Source organism: Diadema setosum, chromosome 16, assembly GCF_964275005.1.
Source record: "Diadema setosum chromosome 16, eeDiaSeto1, whole genome shotgun sequence".
NCBI lineage: Eukaryota > Metazoa > Echinodermata > Echinoidea > Diadematoida > Diadematidae > Diadema > Diadema setosum.
The window spans coordinates 791274-809113 of NC_092700.1; the positions used below are offsets into that span (position 1 = coordinate 791274).

At 35.0% G+C, this 17840-nt stretch overlaps 1 protein-coding gene across 1 annotated transcript in view; it reads right to left on the reverse strand.

Moving 5' to 3' along the window:
* The window catches only part of LOC140239453 (ATP-dependent RNA helicase DHX58-like), a 206247-nt gene that overhangs the window by 38472 nt on the left and 149935 nt on the right, over positions 1-17840 (reverse strand). Inside the window, exons 5-8 of the mRNA XM_072319289.1 lie at positions 2361-2659; positions 1768-2004; positions 1307-1384; positions 324-480 (exon numbers count right to left, since the gene is read on the reverse strand). Coding sequence (XP_072175390.1) covers positions 324-480; positions 1307-1384; positions 1768-2004; positions 2361-2659 — 771 coding nt within the window. The remainder of the gene's footprint in view (positions 1-323; positions 481-1306; positions 1385-1767; positions 2005-2360; positions 2660-17840) is intronic.

A 17840-nucleotide genomic window follows, 5' to 3' on the forward strand; every position in this document is an offset into this window, starting at 1 on the left:
TACAAGTGACGAATATCGAGTATTTCAGACTACGATCACTATCGGGTATAGCAATTTTGCCAAGGTCCTCTCACTGTATACGTTGGTGAAAGAATGTGGGCGAAAGAAGCGAGGACAGCCTACTGTCGCGCTCGGCTGGGCTTGCTTCGCTCTAGTCGCCCGTTATAGCCATCATACAGCGAGAGGTCCTTGACAAAAGGCTATAGTATAAGTGACACAAAAACAAAGGCGCAAATACTCAATAGTGAATGACGCGCCTCAAACACAACAACAGCAACAATAACAAAGTTTGGGTAAAGGGCTCTGGAGGGCACCCTACTCACTTTGTCTTGGACCGTCGCCTTGGTCATCGAAAGTCACGTCGTTGGTTTCTCGAGGTATGATGGCGTCCAGGTTGGCACACAGCTTAATGATATGCTCTTCTGCTTCCTTCAGGTTCTTCGCGTTTCCAACACCAGGAGAAGCCGTTAGGCCTAGAATCTGGCCACGAAAAGAACGTTTCATAAGTCGGGAATAAGATTCACTTAAATTGAATTCAATTATTTCTTAGATTTATGTTCTTTTCGCAGAATATTGTATTAATTAAAAAAAATATGAATAGGGCATAGTGCGTACAGTTCGTACCAGTGTACACAAAGAGAAATAAGTCCGTTAGACGTTTCTGTGCAAATTCCCATCGCATTACAGTAGATCTTCGTAGTTCGAGAAAATGCAGACGAAATGGTGAAAGTCTCATCAAAATCGACCATAGACTATACAAGTTCCGGAAGGTTTAAGTGTCATATTTCAATTGATGAAACTTTAGAGGGATGGTACAGTATTGGTAGAGATGAGAATTGGGCTTTTAACTTTTTGCGAGATACCAAGAAAACACTTATAAAATAGTACAGAGCATACCATTTTAAGAGGAATTCAAAGTTTATTTGACGGAAATCGGGTTTGGAATGACTGAAACATCCAAAAAAACAAAGCGATTGCAATAAAAGGTGGGTCCCACACATTCTTAGAATCGCTCTGTTTTGGATATCTCAGCCATTTCAAAACCAATTTTCATCAAATAAACGTTGAATTCCTCATGGAATTACATGCTCTTTCATATCTCATCAAAAAATGTTAGAAACCTGAAATTAGGTCTCAACCAAAACTATACGACCCCTTTAATCATAACCTTGTATGAAATGCAAGTTTTTTTTATAGCTGATTTGATGCTGTGATGTCAAAATAACCGTCTCGACTACAGGAGTATGGCATGCAGAAAACTCTCAGCGTCTTTTCCTTCTTTATCTCTCATTTGACAGGAACTGACCTGAGGTCTTTGAGCCATTGGTCGATTCAGTTTCAGGTCACGGTAAAGAGCCATGAGCACATTGTACGGGTCCGACTTCTGCAGAATGTCAAAACAATGATAGAAATGATCGGGCATTGTTTTATATTGACTGATCGGGCAACGGTAAACATTTTATGTTAAGTGACACAATAACAATCGAACAGAAGTGATATGTTAAACCTTGTTCGGTATAGGTTTGTTTAGTGGAACTCTGCGATAAGCCTTGAAAGAGACACATTAATGACGAAGTAGGTGCGTGTGTTTTTTTTTTTTTCGTTTCCTTTTTATACAGGTGAACAGAATGATGACAAAAAATAGAAGAAAGGGCCATTAGGAAGAACAATGCTAACACTAGCGAGGCTGCTATAGTTAATTTGTCCATGTATTTCTAAGATAGACTTCTTCTAGGTCACGTAGGAGATGAGCTAGGGGAAACGAACCTGACAATGATGGCATTCGTCCAAGACGAGTAGATCGATTTGAGATAGACTGACTCCCGACGTGCTATCCTTGAGTGCGTCGACCAGGATCTGTGCTGTTAGCACGATGATGTCATTGCTGTCAATGACAGTGTCCAGCGGTGCTCCAGCAATCTCTTCCCCACTCACTTCAGCCACCCTGCACTTACCACGAAGATACTTGAGACAGCGCTCCTTCTGCTGTGTTACAAGGGGGACCTACAAGAAGAAAGTGTGGGATTTTACTCTTTGAAAATATCTATGAACAGGAAAAGCAATTCCTGCTCCTCTCTTGTGCGCCAATCAATTTTTGTCTGGAGTCAGAGTTCACTCATTATTAGAACTTGAATATAACACCCCATACTACGCAGAAGCATAATGCTTCTAGCACCCTTCAGTACAAAAATACATAATAATAACTCACTGCTGCTGCTTTAAACAGAAAAAAAAATGTCATAGACATGATAGAAAAAGAATAGTATACTGAATTTATTAGGGATAGACATTTAAATCTATGCTTATGTTCGCTATTTTAATGTAAGTGGATTTTTGTAATAATTAACCTAATTACATACTTTGTTCACAACAAAGACTGTCTTCTTGTTTCCATGACTGCTGCTCGCACCAAGTTCACTGTCTGACGAATGAAAAAACAGTCGCTGAATCACAGCAGTGGCAACTTCAGTCTTGCCCTTGCCCGTCGGGAGTACAACCAGTGAGTTCTCACCACGAAGAGATTGAGCCGCGACCTTCTCCTGGTAAGGCCTCAGTATGAGTTCCTGGGGTCCCTCATTGACAGCAGTGTTCACATCCATTGTCTTCTCGTCAACCACCTCTTCTGTCTCGGTTGTTTCTATGGGGATTGCTTCATCTGCTGTGTGAGAAATGTGAATTGATATATATGTATTTACATATATTTGATTGTATTTATTTCTGCTTAATTCCGTTACATCAGATATGATTGTGTACAAATCATTTATGACAAACAATATATCGACACATAGTTTTTAGTACAAAATAAAACAATACAAACAGCTTAGTGAACTTAAACAGAAGGGTCTCCAAAATAAACCGAGGCTTGACGGTATGGAGACCCTATACTTAGCTATACTCTGGATAGAATAAGGGATAAAGGGGGAAGGGTAGGGGAAAAAAGGAAAGTTACAGAGTGTATGTGTACCACTCCAACTACTTTACAACTACTTTACAGTAATGATAATAAATGCGTTTACTATTAAAAGTTAACACGTTCAGTTGCCTTTGCCGTAGTAATAACCGAATATGTACTATGCAAATAGTAATAAATCGATACAAAGCATTCTTACATGAGGTTATCTGTCATGAAATAAAATATATCGTGGTTAAATGTGCACAGTAATGATATATAAGGCACATGGTATACAAATATACATATATATGTTCACATACATAATATACATTATGCAGCCTACCTATCCTATACATACACATACATATCGGTATTTATAATATATTCATGGATAGATGAATAGATCGATATATGCATGCACACATACATGCATCATGTATCATGTACATGTTTGTATATATTTGATTATAATGCATAACAATGAAGAAATCAAAATGTTATCTTGGGGAATACTGCTAAAGGAGGTGAAGTTTTACAGCCTTCTTAAATGAATACAAAATGGTCATGTTTTTATTTTCGGTGGGAAGGGAATTCCAAGTGTCAGAGCCTGAGTGTCTGATAGAATGATGCGCGAGTGCAGTTTTGGGGTCACATAAATGCAATATATGTGCGTGTGCATATATATACTGTATATATGTATATATATATATATATATATATATATATATTTATTTATATATATGTATGTGTGTGTAAAGTGAAAATTTTGAGCAAAGAAAATGGGTTTTCATCGGGATCCCGATGAAAACCCATTTTCTTTGCTCAAAGTTTTCACTATTTATTATTTTTTTCTGGTCAGTTTTCCCTCTCTGTGTTTATGTATATATATAATTATATATATATACACCAGGTGTCCAAAAAAAGAAAGCGGAACGGTGCATTTTCAGTGCCTTGCGTTCTAAAAGTTATATATTTTTTGACGTCATTAGAAATAGCATCTTCCGCAGAAGACATGATACCAAAATAATTAGATTTGGTTCACTACTTTTTATTCTATGCAAATTTCTGTAAATGCAGTTATTTTCAAATTTCGCCGGATTATGAGATAATAATTTGGGTGCGACAAGCGTTCCATACGGTGAATTGTGTAAGCTTATTGATCCATGTCAACAAAAGATACAGCTTCCACATTGGGCGCGCGCACACACACACACACACACACACACTCACTGTTTTTTTTTTTCCTGGCCCGCGCCCATTGTGAAGCTGTATCGTTTGTTGACATGGATCACCGAGCTTACACAATATTCAGTGTATGGATCGTGTGTCGCGCTCAAATTATTATCTCATAAGTCGCAAAAATCCGGCGAAATTTGAAAATGACTGTATTTACAGAAATTGGCGTAGAATAAAAAATGCTGAACCAAATTTAATGATTTTGGTATCATTGTCTTTTGCGGAAGATGCTCTTTCTAATGATGTCAAAAAAATCTATCATTTTTAAAACGCAAGGTACTGAAAATCCACAGTTCCGCTTTTTTTTTTTGGAACACCAGGTATATATATCGGGTGTCCCAAAAAAAGCGGAACGGTGGATTTTCAGTACCTTGCGTTCTAAAAGTGATATATTAAAGTGATATCATGGATCACCGAGCTTACACAATATTCACCGTATGGATCGCGCGTCGCACTCAAATTATCATCTCATAAGTCGCAAAAATCCGGAGAAATTTGACAATGACTGCATTTTCAGAAATTGGCGTAGAATAAAAAGTACTGAACCAAATTTAATGAGTTTGGTATCATAGTCTTCTGCGGAAGATGCTCTTTGTAATGACGTCAAAAAATATATAACTATTAGACCGCAAGGTACTGAAAATCCACCGTTCCGCTTTTTTTTTTTGGACACCCGGTATATACACGCTGTATATAAAATTTCATAAATCATATATATATATATATATATGTTTATATATATATATACATATACACGATATAATAGAATGGCAACAACACTTAGCATTTTCAATGCTTCTACTTTGAAATGCTCACAGTCTTATATAATTATAATATAAATTATTGTTCCTTAATGTCTGAAGTACTTGTTGGTGACTTGTTCAAAAGAAGAGATATAGGAAGGAAAGAAATGACAAGATTTACCGATTTCAGAAGAAATGATAATAATAATAATAACAATAATAATAATAAAGAAAAAGAGTGATTTTCGCATCTGTGCTATCAGTGCTCTCTCTTGGCAAATTTGACACCAATCTATTCTCCACACCGCACCCATGATGACTTACACCAAAGTGTGCATACCTGTCCCTTTGAGAATATACTTAGGATATCATTTGTCAATACACCTTGATCTGGTCCATCAAAGCTGGGGCATCTCAAAAGTGTAAATTACTGTAAGAATATTTCTCAAAACTATAACCATGTGATTTAAACCATTTGCGTAAAACAAATTTTCACTTGTCACATGTTCAACTTGGAAGTGGGCACAGCATATTATGGCAGATCACTAAAGGCAGCAATCATGACAAAAAAGTGTAATTAATAGTTTGCCTAGAAAGCCGAAAACGTACGCGAGAATTCTGTTGCCACACTCATAAAGTGTAATAACCTCGGCAATAAAAAATAAAAAAAAACAGGAAGAAGAAAAAAAGTGATAAAGTGATGGTTAAAGTCTTAAAGATTGCAATGGTTTTACTTTGGTCAGGGTCTGCATCCTCTATCCCAAGAGCAAAGTTCTTCATCTGAAGTAGCTCTCGAGCGAGATCCTTCGACCCACTCTCATCAAGTCCCTTCACAAGGCGGTCAAAGAAATCTACGTCTTTTCGCTGGAGTGTCAATATCAGCTCAGTGCAGGCAACACTATGTCCGTACTCCTCATTCTGACAATCGTTGAGAAAAATATATACTTATATAATACATATATGAGCATAGGCCTACATTATACATTTTTTTTTTTATTCATGTTCCATATTCCACATTACATACAAGTTTTATATTCCATTTGATTTTGAAAAAGAAATGTTTTTAACGCAATGGTCAGTTTGAAACAAAATTGCACAAATGTATAGGGACCTATAATTGACGTGTAATATGAGGAACCCACCAAAAAGCAAAGCTTGTAAGATGTGGGTTCCAAAAATATAACATAGGTTTTTAGTACAGTATATCAATGACAAATGTGACGTAACATGCAAATATGCAAGATGTCGAGAATATTATAAAGTTTACGGAATGTACAAAGCATTGTATGATGTTTATGATTAAACTTGTGGTATCAATGCTAAGAAAAGTAGCAAGTTGGTCAAACTAATGAAGTCATCCGAGCGAGGCAAAATAATTAAACGTAGGATTTTAGAAAATTGGCTTTAATATTTTGCTTAAAGGAACTTAAAGAACTTGATTGCATTCGAACCGAATCTAACTCATTCCAGAAAGAAGGGCCAGTCGATGTAATTGTCTTAAGGACTTAAACTGTACGATCAGGGGGGAAATGATAGGACTCACTGTGCCTTGTAGGATAAGTATGGATATCACTGTTTTTAACAAACATTGAGGGAAATATATTAGAAAGATCACCAGTATTCAACTTATACATAAAAATTCCAACATGATACAAATACAAATCAGAAACAATTTACTTGAAACAAACAATTCATTAGTGTGATCAAAAAATGTGCACAATTGATAATCCGCAAGGCCTGTATGTATGTAATATATATATACAGATATACAACAATGAGTAGAGGCAGAAGTGGAGCTACTAAAGTTGAACATCTACAGAGAAAAAGAGCGGCAGAGAGAGAGAGAGGAAAAATAAATAAAATGCCTAATCATCTTTAACTTTTTATGTGCCATGGTGGAAACCCCCTGTGTGCCACGTTATTCTGAGACACGAAGGTATAGTCATGCTTTGAAAAAGAATTCTGTTTTTCCAATTTGTATAACTTCTACAAATTTCTGTTAAGCTGGACATAGTTGTGAGCAAAGTCAAAGAGGAATGCCAAACTTTGCTTCCATACACAATGTATGACAATTCTATTTTCAATTTTTCTTTTGAATTACCAGTTGCTACATTTCTGGAAAGGCATGACTTTAGCACATAAAATAGTGACAGAAACTTAGAATGAACACGCAAATTTAGTTGGGAACACCGCTTGATAGTCAATCACCACATAGAATGCAAGCCGTATGTGAGAGGAACAAAAGCGCGAGAAACGCTTTGATTGTACCGAGGGATTAGCGATTTATCGATCGGTTTTGGCTGCTTTGTTTTTTTGAGCAGAATATGCGAAGTTGGCACGCCGTCGACTGAGTCGGACGTGCGAACGTGGCACATAAAGAGTTAATGGCCCCAAACTTTAGAATTCTGTAATTACTGACATAACATAACGAAAACCCAGTGGATGTTCCCAGCATAGTCAAACGTTGTGATAACTCATAAAAATTACAGCCATTATTTTGCGGAAATGGCAAGCACATTGATAGGTTAACAATCACGGATGTATATAGTGATTTTTCACTCTTTGTGCATGTGCGTTCCCAAATGATGGTTTAGAACTCTGTTATAGCAATTCCACAAGGATTACCAGATTCCCTTTTTAATCTTACATACTTATTACGCACTCCCTGATATTCCTGTACTTTTATATGTGCTTTCTCACATAAGACATAAATACATATATGTGTCAACAATTACAAAATATGAAAAATGATCTTTATGGATGAACAAATGATAGAGTGAAAAAAAAAACACAAAACATTTTAAAGTTTAGAAAATGAAGGAGATGGGGAGGAATGTTAAAGAAGCAATGCTCGTAGAGTGCATTCCACCCAAACATAGTGAAACAAAATATAAATAAGATATCATTGGTCTTTTACTTTTGTACACAAAATTCAATTTACAAAAATGAATTACACAAATTACAAATAAGAACCTAACTAACCCTAGATAGACACCCAGACAAATCCAAACACTACGTCGCTGTCATGCAGAAAATAGAACGAGAAAGAAAAGACAGAGAGATGAAGAAGAAGAAGAGATGATATGGTTGGAAAATAGAAGAAGGAGAGAACTATGTCGAGTGAGAAGACAAGAAGTGAAGAGTGAACGGAACCGCTGGCCATACGCATAATATGAAGGGAAAATGAAAGTGAATATTCCAATGATTCAGCAATCATTAAAAATTCAACAAAATTTTATCTTTTCTATTTAAATGTGAAAAATATATATTTAATGATGACGCTCAAATGAAGTTTTATAACTATCTAAAAAAAAAATTATTTAACTTAACTTTCAAACAATTCAAACTTGGGGACGTTTTTAAATTATCACTAAGGCTATTCCAAAATTTTGGTCCAAAGTAAATGTGGATTGAGTGAATATAGTCCTGGTTAAAGGCAAATGAAATTTATTAGAATGACGCGTTAGGTATCTGTGGAACGAGTTGTTTCTCACAAACGTCCCACTAAAAGTGGGAGGTAATAAATTATTACTGAACTTATACATGAATTGACCAAGATGATACTCATACAAATCAGTTACCTTTACAATCTTATTTTCAAAAAATAAAACGTCTGTATGAGATCTCCAAAATACATTGCAAATTATACGTAGGGCTTTTTTTCTGGAGACGAAACAGTCTATTGAGATGCACTGAGTGCGTATTTTCCAAAGCTACGATACCGTATTTGAGATAAGGCAAAATCAAAGTTGAATATAGCATAAGGAGGGTGGGAATGGGAAAATAAAACTTAACTTCATTTATAACACCAATGTTACAAGATATTGTACGACAAATATTATCAATATGTGTCTTCCACGAAAGTTTATTATCAATTGTCAATCCTAGAAACTTCGTTGATGAAACTACATCTATAACAGTATCATCTAAAACTATATTATTTGGAAGACTATTCATAGAATTACAAAATAACATACACATAGTTTTGAGACGATTCAAAGACAATTTGTTTGATCCTATCCAATAAAGCAACTTTTGAAGTTCTGAAGTTAATTTATCCACCAAAATATGGGGATCCGAAATGTGAAAAAAAAAACAAACGTTTGAATCATATGCAAACAAGAAGAAAGATAAAGTGTGAGAAACAGTTATCATATCATTTATGTAAGTTATAAACAAAAGAGGTCCAAGTAAACTTCCTTGGGGAACACCGCATCTGACTGATCTTTTTATGGAACTTTGACCAGATAAAGAAACAAATTGTTTGCGATCAGTAATGTAGCTCCTGAACCATTCCAAGGCCTTCCCACGGATACCATAGTGACACAATTTACAAAGAAATATTTCATGATCGATGGTATCGAAGGCCTTGGAGAAGTCCAGGAAAACTCCCACTGTATGATAATGTTGGTCTAAGGCTTTGGCGACTTTTTAAACAAAGAATAAAATAGCTTGGGATGTGTTGCTCTTTACAGAATCCAAATTGAGAGTTAGAAATATTATGCAAATCAAAGAATTTAAGGATTCTAGAATATACAATTTTTTCTAACAATTTAGAAATCGGAGACAGTAAAAAAATTGGTCCATAATTACAAATATCTTCTTTATTACCTTTCTTATAAATTGGGATCACTTTGGCAATTTTCATTTCCAATAGAACAACACCATTACTTAATGATGAATTAAAAATATGAGTTAATGGTTCAACAATACTCTCACTAATATTCTTTAAAATAATATTATCAATACAATATGGTCCAGATCTTTTTTATTTTCTAAATTCATAATATCTTTTATTGAGGTTGTGGTTGGATTTTTTTAGATTTAACAAAGGCATTTGATTGCATATATCATAGTATACTTATTATTAAATTGGAATATTATGGAATAAGAGGGAGTGCTCTGAATTGGTTTAAGAGTTATTTATCTGATCGTTCACAATATACAATTGTAAATAATACAAAATCAGATTTGTGTATACGTAAAAACAAGCGTTCCACAAGGCTCTGTACTAGGTCCCCTCCTTTTTTGTGTTATTTGTCAATGATCTGCAATTTGTAAGTCCTTCTTTGTTTTCTATATTATTTCTAGATGACACAAACTTTTTTTCTCTGTCCAGGACGTTCATGAAGTCAATCATAATATTATGATTAACACAGAAATGAAGAAAGTGTATTCTTGGTTTGTTGCAAATCGCCTGGTATTATACATAGAAAAAACATGTTATATGATTTTTAAAACAAAGAATAAGGTAATATATGAAAATGTTTTACAAATATTTATTGGTAATGCAAAAAGTAAACAGGTGAATAATATCAATTTTCTTGGTGTGATAGCTGATGATGGTTTAACATGGAAAGATCATATAAATGATGTTTGCATTAAAATAAGCAGAACTGTATTTGTTATGAGTTATTTGAAATATGCACTTCTTTCAAAGATTCTTTTAACTATATATCATACGATTTCCCCCATTTAACATATTGTGAAATAGTATGGGGTCACACTTCATTGTATTTATTAAACCGTGTGTTATTATTACAAAAGCGTGCAATAAGAATAGTCTGTGATGTAAGCCCTTTGAGCACACTGCAACATTATTCAAGAAAATGAAAATTTTAAAAATTGATCAAATAGCGCAATTACAAGTGGCCATATTTATGTTTTCCTATTTTAAAGGTGTTTTACCTGTAACCTTCTATAAGTTGTTCGTTCAAAATAGTGCAGTCAATAGTTATAACACAAGATATGCCAATAACATATTATATTATGTTTACCTTTTTTCCAATATAAGTTTTCAAAGACTACAATTAGATATATTGGAGCTAAGTCTTGGAATGAGTTACCTGCTATTATCAAAGAATGTCCTACATTATCATCTTTTAAACGTAGATATAGAATTTTTTTAATCCAAAGTGCAGCTGAATAATTCTTGAGATATTTGCCTTTTTGTTTTGTTTTGTTTTGTTTTTGATTTGTAGCCTATTCATTTATAAGGGAATCGGCCTTGATAAGTCCTACATGTATATGATCTTTTTCTGATTCCCACATATGCTAACTATAGCTGTTTGCATCATTCCTTTTGTTTCCAATTTAAATGTAATGTGCAATATGTCCATGTACAGGTATTTGCGTGTTGTTGTTTTTTTTTTTACTTTTTAGCATGTGGAATAAATAAAATTGAATTGAATAAAATTGAAAAATTTCAAAACTAGTGGCAGGATCAAAGAAAAATGACTTAGAGTTTGGTAATGCGAGAAATGCATAGAATTTCTTTTGAGATGTGGGAATTTTTCAGCAAGGTCATATCCAACCTGGGAAAAATAATGATTAAATGTATCAGCTATCAACACGGGGTCTGTTATTTCAGCATCATCCAATTTAATACTTGTTACTCGGAGTCTATCATTATTTCTATACATAGCACTATTTATCAATTTCCATGTCTTATTCATATCATGTTTAAAAAGGGATATGTGATCCGTATAATACTTTCTTTTTTTCATTATGCAATAATCTTGTGAGAATGTTTTTATACGTAGTGTATTTACGAGATTGTTCCGTGCGTTTGATTCTGTCCGCGTAATATAAATCTTTTTTTTTTCGATTTATGGATCGTAAAAGAGATTTTGTATTCCACGGAAATCTGGGACGTTTTTTATAACCAGAATGTTTTACTTTCACTAATGGAACATGTTTATCTAAATAAGACTAAAGATAAAATTTTCATAAATACATCAAATGATAAATCAGCATCTTGAGAGTCATATACCTCAGTCCAGATTTCTTCATGTAAGCTATTCTTCAGATTTAGTAAATTTTCAGGTGTCGTTTTCCTAAATGTTTGTTTCGTGGAACTAATAATAGGTTTAGAGATAACCGGGACAACAGTGAAAATTGGGAAATGATCTGATATATCAGACAAAATGATATTCGACTTAGGAAGAGGCATAACATTGCAAAAGTATTATTGCCAATTAAAGAAACTGTGTTATTTGTAACCCGGGTTGGTTTAGTTATAAGTGGCAGGAAAGAGGCAGAGAGCATAATATCAAGAAATTCCTGTGGGGCATTTAACACTTGACATTTAGAGATGTCTATGTTAAAACCCCAAATGATAAAACAATCTTAATTAAGAAAAATTGGATTGCGGGTTAACTCCTGCAAATACTCTAAAAACAAACTACTGTTGGAATTAGGGGGTCTGTACATAATCGCAATCAAAATATTCCTGGAATTTGGGATATTCATTAAAATCATGCGTGATTCAATAATATCGTTCATAAAATTAATTTCGGTATGAACAAAATAATCTAGACCATGTTTGATATAAAAAGCAACCTCTCCTACCTTATTGAATCTATTATTTGTGATAAGATCATAACCAGGAACAGCAAAAAAAAAACAAAAAAAAAACAAATGGCAGAATTTGGAGTAAGCCATGTCTCAGTAACCCAGATAACAGAAAATGAAGATTGGGTAGAATTATCTAGTAAAAAAATGTAAATTTCAAACTTCTGATATTCAAATGCATCAATGCAAAATTATTGCTCAAATTCTCTAATGCCTGAAATTGTTTAGTTGTTATATAATCAGAAGTTTGATAAAATACATTATCTTCATTTATATTCAAACTATTAAAAGAAAAGTATATAATATCTGCAGCACGGTTATCAAAACTCAAGGAGTTATTATTGGTTTGCTGATCTTTAAAAATAATTCTAAAAAGGTCATTGAAATCATCATTATTAACTCTTTATGTGCCACGTTCGCACGTCCGACTCAGTCGACGGCATGCCAACTTCGCATATTCTGCTCAACAAAGCCGCCAAAACCGATCGATAAATCGCTAATCCCGCGGTACAATCAAAGCGTTTCTCGCGCTTTTGTTCCCCTCACATACGGCTTGCATTCTATGTGGTGAATGACTATCAAGCGGTGTTCCCAACTAGATTTTGCATGTACACGTTAAGTTTCTGTCACTATTTTACGTGCAAAAGTCATTCCTTTACAGTAATGTAGCAACTGGTAGTTCAAAAGAAAAATTGAAAATAGAATTGTTATACATTGTATTTGGAAGCAAAGTTTGGCATTCCTCTTTAACTTTGCTCACTATTATGTCCAGCTTAACAGAAATTTGTAGAAGTTATACAGATTGGAAAAACATAATTCTTTCTCTAGAAAGCATGACTATCTTCGTGTCTCAGAATAACGTGACACACATGGAGTTTCCACCATGGCACATAAAGAGTTAAGAGATTGAAAATCAAAATTATTAGTCTGTGCCATAATAACAGTCAGAACAGAGGATGTAATATCCTATCACATAATAAATTACATACGTTTGCATATGCAGAGCGGGACCTGTTAAAGGAGACGAGGTAAGATAAACACTGACATGAAACTTAATTAAGTGCATGACAAGCGACAACATAAACATGAAAACATAAGCTATAATACACAAAAACAAGACAGAAATGCACACAAAGTCAGGTCGTGACTTAACATCATGCGTGTAGCATGATGTTACACGCATGATGTTTAGTCAGTTCATAACAGTAACTCAGACAATACAGAAAATACATGTCAGGAATCTCTTCCCTCCAAGTTCTGTCTAGTGTGTTCACACACAAGAGCATCCAAGTGCTAAACTTGGGAGAATCAGACCCATAACATGCTTTACAACAATCAACATTTCTCTGTGACCGCTTAACCGAATTGAATAGGGTTTTCTGCAAAATACAGCTAAGTTGTTATATTTTAAGACCCTGAAGTAGCATTTAGACAGTTTAATCACATTGGGTGTTGTCAATGCGAAAATCTGGGGGGGGGGGACATACTATATGTGACCGTGCACCTCAAAACGAACATAAAGTCGCACACATTGATTTTGCGTGAGGGCTGAAAATATGTGAAATGGGTCAACCTAGCCGAACTTGACTTTTTTATATTTTCTGAAAGAGCGGGTCTTCTTTTACATTATGCTAAAATTTGGTATCATAAAACGGGCAGGAAAGTGTGTTTTTTTAGCAGTTTATCTCGAACATTTTTGGTAGAATAGTGTGATTAGGTGTGTCTTTAGAATCTCTCTTTTCATTTCTGAAAAACCTTGTCCACACTCTTCACTTTCAACTCTAATAACTTTTGAAAGGATAGTGCTACTGCTTTGAAAGTTGGCATCAATTATGGACAGAATGTGTTAATGAGACATGCTTAATTTCAGTTTAGTCTGATAATCCCCTCATTGTTGTTACTCTGGCGGTTTACTTCCTGTTTTTTTGTCCCATTCATCGCACAGCCAGCACGGTTTGGCAAAGATTAACCGCTTGAATAGACAATGTACTTCAGAGCCTCTTTTCTCAGTTCACACTTTTCCTGAGTTTGTGCTTTCTTTCCAATATTTAGGTAGGTTAGGAGAGTCCATTTGATTTGAGTTATACATCATTTTAAAGCTTAAAGTCTGTTCTTTCATAATATGGTCTTTATAACTAAAAATCAATGTTTGGCGACTTTTTGTTTGTTTTGAGGGGCAGGGTCACATATATAAATGTGTAAAAACGTACGTAAATTTGTAAAAACACGTTTCCAGGTTAGCATGCCTGTACAGTGACGGGGCGATCGTTAACGGCCCGTTAACGATCGCCCCGTCACTGTACAGGCATGCTAACCTGGAAACATTAAACTGCACACTACTTGAATACGAGACCATTCTGAAGCAAATAATTTTCACATAACAATAGATATGTAATGTACTCTTAAATGAACCTCACAAGGATTGGAACAATTATCCCCCATCATTCCCACTGATTCCCACTGATCAGTTACTAGCCATTCCCTTTAAAGAGTAAAGTAAATGTGAAATAAAGGAAATCGGAATTTTAGACCAAGTCTGTAAATTGATTGACGCATGTCTTGTGGTGCGCAATCACAAAAAGGAGGTACGAAGACTTACACGATGGTTACAAAAAAAGAGAGAAAATAAATACTAGTAATTGGTGCAGAGAATCAGAACAGTCCGCGTAAAGAAATATTACAGAGTTATATATTTGTGCATTCATTAACACTTAGGAAAATCAAATTAACATTCTTTTACATTCATTTGCAGTTAATCATCACAAATGTTTTATGTACATGACCCATACTCTTCATAGGTTGAGATATGGAATATGTAATATATTTTCAGATATTTTATAAGATAATGTTGTGCTGCAAGCCCGCTCAAACTTTTTTTCTCTTCTTTTCTGCAGATGGCATAGTGTTACCTTTCGTAGAATTCTTTCGATCTCATTTGAATTCAAACATGATCCTCCAAGATGCTTCATTACATCTATTGTGTTCATGTCTCTCAGCTTCTCCAGGTAAACGTTTATGAGGAACTGGTAGAGGTCTCTTCTTTTTGAGGTCAAATTCGATGTTCCTTCAAGATGGGGGCGAAGATATTCATTATCTGGGAAGAAAAAAAAAACATCACGTAACATAGCCATGGTGACAGTTGAATGGACTGGATCGATCTGTTTTCAATGCATTAGTCACATAATTTTTAGAATGATTTATCATCCATAATTAATGCTTGTGTTGAGATATTGTTACCGTATTTGCGTATAAATGTTTACATTTCATAAGAATTCCTTGTAACGTATGACAGTTATACCTAATATTTTGTTGTTTTAAAGAACAAAAGAAGAGAGAGAGAGAGAGAGAACATTAAAAAGATACCTAATAGGGCATCTCAGATGATTCATAAAATTTCACATCATTATTATAGTACATAAATTGATAGAGGAATGTTTTATATTCGTGGAATTTATTGTAATCCTTGAGCAGATAAACTGATACTCTGAAAAACCCAAAATGTGATTCACTGAACAGTAATAATAAATACCAGTGGCGGATCTATGGGGGGTTCGGGGGATTACCCCCCCCCCCCCCTTGGGCTGCCAAAAAAAAAATAATATGCATAGGAAAACGCCATCATAATATGTCCAGACTCACTAACTAAAGTCAATAACCGAACACATTAAAAAGCTGGATACTTAGGCCTATGTGTATTAAAATGTTACTTGATCTTAAAAGACGTTATCATGGACTGTTTTTTATGGTCTCCATTGCGTTAGTATATCACTTACGGGGTTCAAGTAGAGAAAAAAAATCGGCGCACCGCTACACGGCTCACAAACATCGCCGCTTCGTGCCTTGTGCAGTTGTGGACGATGCAATGCATTGAGAATAGAGTTAGGATATCTTAATACACCTTGATCTGGTCGATAACCATACAGTCCGTCATAGCTGGCATCTCAAAAGTGTAAATAACTGTAATATTTCACAAAAATATAACCATGTGATTTAAATTATTAGCTCAGAACAAATGTCACCTGTCACAATAGTTCAACTTTTGAAGGTTGAACAACATATGGCAGATCATAGTTAGACTTGTAAAGCACTCTGAGAGAGCAGAACTCCGCCAAGCAGCTACTTTCCACCAATGATCTTGCTCTTCCAAAAGAGATTTTTTTTTTTCCTCTCCACCACTGTTATTGGGAGCTCTTTGGGCTCTTCCATATAAGAGATCAGTGATTTCCACAGACATAGGTATACACATGCTGAAAAATCGCCCGATTTTCCAATATAGAAGCCTTTGTGATGTCATAAACCCTCAGGTGCGTGGCGCGCCTCGCCCAGCTGCAGAAAATGGAGCACGCACTTTAGTGCGCGTTTGAAAATCTCAAATATGCGCAGCTTGAACTCCCAAGTTCATTGACCCTACCTGTCAAAAATGATAATAACAATAGAGAGACTCTTATAAAGCGCTCATTTCTACCTAAAAAGATACTTATGGCGCTATAGAACAGAGTACATCATTGTATCACGTTACAACAGTATCACAGAAAATGATAAGAACAATAAACAAACAAACTATACGTACACATATACATATAGGTAAACAATTGTCAATTTAAACTAAAAAGGTAGGTCTGGAGATTATTTTTAAAAACATCAATAGAAGATGCTTGTCTAAGAGATTTTGGTAGGCTATTCCAATGTTTTGGGCCCATATAAGAAAAAGCACGATCCCCCAATTATGCTGATTCGAGGTACCTGTAATTCTAGCGAGTTTGATAGACGGAGATTTCGTGGTGGTTGGTGAAGATGAAGAGTATTTTGAAAGTAGGCAGGGGCAAATTTGTGCAATGTACGGTAAACAACACAGTTTTCTTCGTGAAAGTATATAAGTAATCTAGCGGCACAATTCTGAAGACGTTGCAGTTTACTGAGTTCTTTTTGTGGAAGACTGCAAAAAAGAGAACAGCAGAATTCTAGACGAGACGAAATGAGAGCATACATCAGTTTTTCTGCTGCTGATCTATAGTTAAATTCTTCCGAACTGAGCCCAGGTTACGCAAATGAAATCTTACAGATTGGGATACATATGATATGTGGTCTTTGAATGTCAGATTTGAATCAAAAACAGCACAAAGATTACAAACTTTGTTCGAAGGCTTGATATTACTATTGCCAATTCTAACATAAGATGTATGAGAATTCACTTTAGAGAACATGTTTGGATCCTATCAGAATAAATTCTGACTTACTGTCACTAAATTTCAGACCATTTCTTTCCATCCATGCCTTAACATCATCAATACATAATTCTAATCGTTTTACAGCTTCAGAGAGTTCAGTCCTGGTTGGTGAAAAAGATACAAATTATGTATATCATCTGCACAACAGTGATGTTGTGTCGTTCAAAGATGTGCCTAATCCTTGAAAAATATAGAGAGAACAGAAGTGTTCCACTTACAGACCCTTGCGGGACACCGCAATTAAGTGCAGCCGGATCAGAGTTACTGTCATTGATCTTAACATATATTGTGAACGGCTAGTAGAAAGGTAAGATTAAAACCCACTCTAATGCAAGTCCTGTGACACCAACAGATCTGAGAGTCTGGGTGAGAATGGAATGGTCAACA